Source organism: Trypanosoma grayi (genome assembly GCF_000691245.1).
Source record: "Trypanosoma grayi strain ANR4 Tgr_760_V1, whole genome shotgun sequence".
NCBI lineage: Eukaryota > Euglenozoa > Kinetoplastea > Trypanosomatida > Trypanosomatidae > Trypanosoma > Trypanosoma grayi.
The window spans coordinates 482-8,372 of NW_008826379.1; the positions used below are offsets into that span (position 1 = coordinate 482).

Genomic DNA, 7,891 nt, shown 5'->3' on the forward strand with positions numbered 1-7,891 from the left:
AACAGCATCAGTATGGAAATGGGATAACCGGGCATCATATACATGCAGAGACTGAGTTAGTCCTTATTTTCATGCTACCCCCCCCCCCCNCCCCCCCCCCCCCCTCAAATGTCTACTGACAATAAAATTCCGTGTTGTGTATTCTCTTTGAACTCTTTTAAAGGCGCTTTTCCCTAGTCTCTCGCGCTGATTGGACCTTTGGGCTTGCTTACGCCAATGATGACTCACCGATAGCATTATGTGTTGCATCCCACACGAAACGCCGTGGTCCTATTGATTTCCTTGTTTGCACGCAAACTCGTATATATACTTCCCTCTGTTGCTGTTGTTGTTTGTTGTTCTGGGTTTTATTTACGGTGAAAAGTGGTGGTATGTGTTCCTGTCACACAAACTGTGTGTGTGTGTGTGTGTATGGGCGTGGCCTGTTCCTATTCGTGAGCGTGGGCCTCTCTTCCCTCTGTTNCACACAAACTGTGTGTGTGTGTGTGTGTATGGGCGTGGCCTGTTCCTATTCGTGAGCGTGGGCCTCTCTTCCCTCTGTTCTATCCTTGTCGTGCTGCTGGGGGAGAAAGCCCCAACAAGTAGACTAGATTTCCAGAAAAAGGAAACCACAAAAGGCGAGCGGTGTTGTACTGTTTGTCTCATACGTTCATTGTTTTCGTTTTTCGTGTGTTATATTCGTCTCCTTGGTTGAGAAGACATGGATGTTTGCCAAGATGACGAGAATGGCATTGTTGAGGATATAGACGAATTCCTTCCAGGGAGTCCGCTGGCCAATCGAGAGCCGGTGCTGCGCAAGGGGCGGCTGCCGCCGAAGAAAGTGGTCAAACAGTCAGCAGTACCACCCGAATTGCACATCGAAACTCAACAACGTTGCGGCGACGACGCGGGGAAGGATTTTTTACTCAGTGACGATAACGNGCAGTACCACCCGAATTGCACATCGAAACTCAACAACGTTGCGGCGACGACGCGGGGAAGGATTTTTTACTCAGTGACGATAACGAAGATGGTTTTATAATGTCACCTCGACTGCGCAATAGAATAGAAGAAGCGAGGAAGAAGCGACTCCTGGAAGCCATGGGTGGGGACCACTCACCACCGCCATTAACGTTGCCGCCGCCACAGGCGCGGTCTAACGCACCGAGGGCTGATGGCCCAACAGGCCTCAAACTCTCCTCTGGACCGAAGGAAGAGCCTAAATGCGTTCCACCGCTGCCTATGGTAATTCCGCTCCAGAGGGCATTTTCTCGTGACCGCTCAATACCTGTCGTTTCCCGCAAAAAGATGGGTTCGTGCGCTCCTCGGTGGAACGGATCCTACAACACTCCGGTTGATCTATTGGGGAAACGTGGCGGCGTCACTGCTGACGAGAAACGCTCTGTCCCAGCGTCGCTAAGCGTCCAAAATGGCCCGGGGTCTCTTCCGCATCATGAAGCCAGTAGGATTCCTGAGAATTCAGGAGACGTTGCGCCAGGAATCTCATTTGATGACGACGCCTCCTCGCCTGTGTCACGTCGTCTCCGCATTCCGCCAAAGTTCAATAAGAATCAAGATAAAAGCTGCAATGTAACCACCGATCTCATCCCTAGCTTCACGCTTCCTGGAAGCCAGCTTGAAGACACTGTTGAAGCTCCCACAACGCAGTCTCAACCTGTTGTGACAAAGGGGAAAACTGAGAGTGTCATTCCGTCGAAGGATATGCAGCGCGCCGAGCCCAGGAAATCGTACAACATCTCACGCGACGAGGCGTTGGAGCGAAAACAGGAGGGACGTTTCGTGCATCATATATCAACGATACCATCAAACAAGCAAGGCGCATCAGACAACGTGGGAGTGCCTAGCGGAAAGGCCGGTGGCGTCCCAAGGGCGGAAGCGGGAAGAAATCGCTTTGAATCGTTTAGACCGACCGCTCTTTCTTTAAGGCCTGATGATCGCGACCCTCTTGGTGCACTTTCTCCACGGCTGAAGAACAGGGTTCATGAAAGACGTGTAAGCAGAAAGCTGAACTAACAACAAAGTACGGTACAAATGTGAGAACACTACTGAGAAAGTGGTATCAAATTGTAACCTGCACGCCTGGTAGAGTATCAAGGCAAAATTCCGATGGCACTAATATTCAGAAGGTGAAGACACTGCAGAATTCCCTTTCTCGTTGCTTGTACAACTTTGTTTTTTTAGGAAAACATTAATGGCCATAAAGAAAGCTATGTTCCACGTCTCTTAGTGGTGTCGTTCTTTCTGTGTGTGGGACTTTCAAATGTGTGAGAGGTCCATCTATGAATGGTGGCCCTAGTACAGTCTGAATATAGTGAGTGAATGAATGAACAATCGTTGTCCGCCTTTACCTCATATACGATTTTTTATATGCTTCTCGTTTCCCCTTTGTTTTCCCTTTCCCTTTTCTTTTTTTGTTGTTTTTTGGCAATATGTTGGCGGCGAACCGATTCGAAGTGCAACTAGCACATTCGTAATTTCATTTTTCTCCCTTTGTGGCCTTGTGAACGGCGTTAAACGGGCGTCTTTGCTTTTTTTTTTTTCGTTATTCTGTTGTTGTTGTTGTTGTTGTTGTTTGGAGGGTTATGTGTATGTCACACGCACTTTTCATCTCTTCCTATCTCATTGCACAAGAATTGCCCATATACACTAGGATTGTGGTCTCAAGCTGGCGTGGGGTGTGGCATGTTTGCGACTGATCTCTCTGGCAGGATCGCTACCAGTGGAACACGTGTTTACTTTGTGCCTACGGACAAGCGGCTACCGCGTCTAAAGTGGGAGCCCAAGCTGCAGCGTTTCGTTGTATGGCAGCACAACAATCATGACCTGGCACCACGCTCATCTTCGCAGCAAACTACTTCGACCGACGCGGTAGAGGAGGATTGCGTTGTAATGGCCTTAACCAATGCGATTTCGTGCTGTGCCCTCTACGGTGTTCTCCCCCTCGGCACAACATCGATCCTGTTGTACGTCACGGAGCAAAAACAAGCGGCGACTCTGCCTTTTTCCGGGCAGCACGACATATTTGCCGTCAAGCACCTTGCATGGATGCGGCTGCCACCACAGCCAGCTGGGTCCACTCACTCAGATGACGCGGAAGATTATGGTGGCGATAAGGATAACAGCACTGACAGTCGCATCCAAAACGAGGAGGAAGAAGAAGTAACTGGACACAGCAAGGGTCCGGTGCTTGGCTCTAAGGTGCCCCATCAACTAACCGAAGACACAATTGCAGAGTACTGCGCGGTGGTCGACCGGTTTTGCTCTCAGTCGCAGCGGCACTCTGGGGGTTCGTACCTCTTTTACTCCCCGACCATCAACTTGGCGCTGGGGCCCAGCGAAATGGACGGGAAGGGCGTCCAATCTATCCCCGGATCCGTCACCGGTGCGGGCTACTCACACTCCAGCAGAGGTTTTAACGCTGGGTCTGATGCACCGGAGGAGCTTTCCTCAGAACTGGTTTTTCAGTGGAATGCCCCCTTACTTGGTGCGTTTGATATACCAGAAGCAGTGGTGGGCCGCAGCAAAACTTTTTGTGTGCCGGCGTTTATTAGAGGTTTTGTCACAGCATCAGATGTCCCTTCTGACGGAGTGAAGTTGCTGCTCATCAACCGACTTAGCTATCGGTGGTCTGGCACACGATACAATCGACGGGGCCTCGACTCAGCCGGTACCGGCATACCTGCCAATTTCTCTGCATCGACCCTGTGGGTTTTCCCCACGGAAGCGGTGCACGACGGCGGGGGCACCTCAGCACCTGCGCTCACACCGGAAAGGCGAGTCGCAGCGTTTGTGACTGTGCGAGGCTCTATTCCGCGAAGCTGGAGCCAACCAGCGAATCTGACATTGAAGCCAAAGGTTACTATCTCATCTTCTAGCATTGCTGCAGATGAATTGTCATTGCATTTAAATGCGCTACAGGCAGTTCTCCACGGTATGTTGACCCTGCATTGCCTTGACACGACATCTTGTAGTGTGCTCGAGTCGCCACTCTCCAAGGCCTTTGAGACAGTAGTCACAAAGCGTCGCGAGAGCGATGCAAAACTCCGAAGAGCCCCAGATGTTCACTACTCCAAGTACAATGTGAAGGAGCGCATGAACAAGAAGCTCTCCTACAGACAGATACAGGAAGAAGTGAATGTATTGGTCGGGTTGAAACAGGAGGATGGTGATAAAGGGATGGTGGACTTCTCGCAGTGGCGCAGCGCCGTGGCGACGGACGATGATGAGCAGTGGCGTGAGGATGGGAGTGGGCCGTCTCTCGTTTGGAAACGGGTACGTCAACAGGCATGCTACTTGCGTGTTAACTGTCTGGACTGTTTGGACCGGACAAACCTTGTGCAGTCTATGATCGCTGTTGGTATACTTCCAAGCATGATTAACTACGTGCGTGGAGATGAAAAGGCGAAGGAGGATGATGCGAGCCTCACTGGTGGTGGGACAGGTAGAGAGGACAATGAGGAAACATTTAAGGAAGCAAAACGGGCGTGCAAAGGTCTCTGGGTCCAACAGGGTATAGCGCTCTCACAACTGTATGCCGGAAGCGATCCCCATTTTGTGCAGTTCCTTTTGAACGGCAAGTCGGACCTGAGTGAAAAATTCAAGGAGGGTGTGCGTGCTTTGCAGCGGTGGTGGCAGCAGAACTTTTACGATGGTGAAAAACAGGATGCTGTCTCTCTTCTCACACGTCAGCATGATCCTGCTCTTTTCTACTCTAAATTTGAAGGCCCCTTTTCTCGACGTTTGTCTGGGCTAAATAGGATGGTATTGTTGGGCCTGCTCGTCGCGATTGGGGCAGCTGGAGCAAATCTTGTCATGATGCTTTTTATTCCTCAGTATCGGATGCGGCAGGAGTTTGTCATCTGTGAGTTGATTTGGGGGCTCTACTTGTGCGCACTTATCTCGCACATCATGAAGGATGGTGTCAGCTACACGAACTATCCGCTGCTAAAGTGACAGTGCCCTTGCTGTATTCCTATAACCTTTTTTTTTTGTTTCCCCGTCTCTCTCTCTCTCTGTGTGTGTGTGTGTGTGTGTGTGTGGGCCTACGGCGTGAGCGACAACACATTTTTTCATATCACAGCACCTGAGAGGACTCGAATGATGGGAAAACAGAAATGAATGCGCCTTGTACCACCGCATCGTTTTTTTGTCGGCTTTTTTTATGCGTTGTCTCCTCTTCTTTGAACAGAACACAGTGCATGCATATCCTTATGCTCGCCCCCCGCTATTCCTGCGCTTAGCTAGATCGAGAGGACCCCACAGCGTGGAGTGGTTTGAACAGGTCCACATAAATGGTTGGAGAGCATGTATTTGATTGCATCCGCCACCTAATTGGAGGTTTCTTCTTCTTGTTGGTGTCTTGGTTCTTTTGCACTTAGAGTTAGCATATGAAGGCTGCGTCCTCGTTTTTAGGCTTGTTATTTTGTGTCACGTTATTTTTTTTTTAAACACGAAATTTGAGAGAGGGACAGTATGACAGTAAGAGTGCCGAGGAGCTATTGGCATAGCATAGATGTGAAGCGTGTACTTGTATTGCTCGGGTTGAGCATCGCCGTGGCGTACGCCGCTGCGTTTGTATTCGTGGTATTCGTCACCCCCTCGCTGCAAGAATCCTTTCCATCTACTTGGGAATCGCCTGCTCCAGTGGCGTTGATGCTCAAAAAGGGCTGTTTGGAGGAGATGTACCGGCATTTCCCTATGGCGTTCCACTTCACAACAGACCTGAGCCCAGGGATGTCATTTCTTAACCGCCAAGGGTGTGGAGAAGTTTCAAACGTTGTACATGATCAGAGTGATGCTCTCTGCATCCGAGGTGTTGCGCTTCACTGTCACAAAGGTCGCGTGTGTAGCACTCGTACCGGCGAAGAAATATCTGTCCGCGCACTCAACGAGACGTGGATGCGTCGTTATGAAACGGAAAAAAAGCGTGATGAGCGCCCGTGGATGACTGTCAACCATGGTGGAAAGTCCCCATCAGTTCTTGTGCGGCAGGGCAACGCGGTACTCTCAGCTCTGGGTCTCGCCCATGTGGTTGCCCGTATCGAAAATGAAATGCGTGTCTGTCGCATGCCCTTCAAAGAGTCTGTGATGGCGGCATGCAAGGGGCAGACCCAGGAGAACTCAACCAGTGACGCAGAGAAATATGTTCTGGTTGAGCTTGGGGCAGGCAATGCGAATCTACTATACAGTTTTTGTCCTCCTGACCCGCTGCGCCGGCTGCGGTGCTATGGTGCAGAGCTGGTGCCTGCTTTGGCAGGCGATGCGAATCTGTACCAGGAGCATATGAGCATTGCCACAGGAACTGGTTCTCCGCTTCGTGACGGCTCAGCAACCCACGTTCTTGTTCACGGTGTCCTTGCAATTGCATCACCCATGGATGGATGTGAAGTGATCCGTGAAGGCTTGCGCCTTTTGATGCCAAAGGGTCAGATGCTGATTGTAATGCTCTTTACAGGCTTTTCCGCAGCGTGGCCAACGTGGCATCATCCTTTCTTTTTTAATGATACAGCAGCGGAATTTGACCCGCTCCAATCGTCGCCTTCGTCGTCTATTTTGCGTTATTGTAGCTCTTACAGTGGTACAGATTACGGGGAAATTGTGGAAAAGGTAGAGTTCTTGTGGAATGCACCAGAGTTTGCGTTTTATGACCCTGATTTTCAGCGTTCTGGTGTGTATATCGTGCGCCTTACCCGCTCAGAGATAAAGATGCAGCCAAACCCAAATGAGGGGTCACGGACTGCTACACCAGATGCTGAGGAAAGGAAGCTCTATAAAGACATGTGTGCCGATCCGACAAAGCTCGACGGCATCAAGGATGCTCAGATGCTCTGGGCGGAGCGTGTGTTGGGCATGTATCACACTAGTATCCGGAAGAAAATTAGAAAGGGACACTATATTTGGGTTTCCACGCGCGATTAGAATCTCTGTTCACTTCACGTGAAGCGGTTCTTCAATGAGTCTTTGCCATTGTGTTTCCGCTGATCTTTTTCTAGTAAAATAGTTTTATGCGACAAGAGTATTATATTATGTGTTCGGGTGGTTTTTTTCTCAATGATTTGATTCTGACCTCATGTGAATTCAACATATATATTTATATATATATATATATGTATGTGTTTATATTAGCCTTTCTTTTGCTCTCTTTATTCTTTGGCCGTGCATCGGGTGGGCAGCGATCGCTTATCGAATTTCGTCGTGTATGAGCGGCATATTCTCTTTGAAGTGACTCTCAGTCACCATTCAGGCTGGTATGCCCTCGCAACGGATGGATTATTTATTTTTCGGTCCATTTTATTACGGCTGGAAGTAACGCTTGCATATGAAACGTTTGGGATGTTCGCGTGTGTGATCCACGTTTCTGAGTGTGTAGTTGAGAGAATCATACAGTGGACTCCTTTTGCTGTGCAAGAGGATGTGTTGGAGCATCTCCACATACAAGCTGTTCAGAGAAGATAGCTCAGGGAAGATGGGTCTCTTGGCTCACGATCGAAACTTGCTTACGGCTACAGAGTGTTGGTCGTTGTGATGTGAGTGAGGGAGGCACTTTGCGTTCTGAGTGTCATTATTGGCTATTCACGGTGCTTCATTTGGTGGTAATGCGGCGCCGCAGGTGCACTCTGTAGAGTTGCAGCGAGACGTCGCGATGCAGATAGCATGAAGGGCTGTGTGTGTTGAGCCTCACGTGTTGAGGTTGAGTGTCGTGCAGTTTCATAAGGAGTGTGGAACTACACCGTGCCTTATCTGATAGAGAGTGACCGTTGAGGTGCTGCTGGGATTTTTTTGATCTTTGCCTTGTTACTTATAAATGCCTTTTCTTTTTTTCTCTTTTCTTGTACTGTCGTTCTCCGGCGGAAAACACAAAGGAATTCAGGCAACAATCGTTAGCTATTTT

At 49.6% G+C, this 7,891-nt stretch overlaps 4 protein-coding genes across 4 annotated transcripts; all 4 read left to right on the top strand.

Annotated features, from left to right (window-relative positions):
- Positions 1-700: 700 nt before the first annotated feature.
- DQ04_07601000 (hypothetical protein) lies at positions 701-1,021 on the top strand (the record flags this gene model as incomplete). The annotated part of the gene is made up of 1 exon (XM_009315232.1): positions 701-1,021. The coding sequence occupies one exon, from the start codon at positions 701-703 to the stop codon at positions 1,019-1,021; it is 321 nt and encodes a 106-aa protein (XP_009313507.1).
- Positions 1,022-1,080: 59 nt separating this feature from the next.
- On the top strand, positions 1,081-2,013 carry DQ04_07601010 (hypothetical protein; the record flags this gene model as incomplete). Its single annotated transcript, XM_009315233.1, has 1 exon — positions 1,081-2,013. The coding sequence occupies one exon, from the start codon at positions 1,081-1,083 to the stop codon at positions 2,011-2,013; it is 933 nt and encodes a 310-aa protein (XP_009313508.1).
- Positions 2,014-2,682: 669 nt separating this feature from the next.
- DQ04_07601020 (putative synaptojanin (N-terminal domain), putative,inositol/phosphatidylinositol phosphatase) lies at positions 2,683-4,953 on the top strand (the record flags this gene model as incomplete). Its single annotated transcript, XM_009315234.1, has 1 exon — positions 2,683-4,953. The coding sequence occupies one exon, from the start codon at positions 2,683-2,685 to the stop codon at positions 4,951-4,953; it is 2,271 nt and encodes a 756-aa protein (XP_009313509.1).
- Positions 4,954-5,472: 519 nt separating this feature from the next.
- Positions 5,473-6,918, top strand: DQ04_07601030 (hypothetical protein; the record flags this gene model as incomplete). Its single annotated transcript, XM_009315235.1, has 1 exon — positions 5,473-6,918. One exon carries the CDS (start codon positions 5,473-5,475, stop codon positions 6,916-6,918), a length of 1,446 nt encoding a protein of 481 aa, XP_009313510.1.
- Positions 6,919-7,891: the final 973 nt, after the last annotated feature.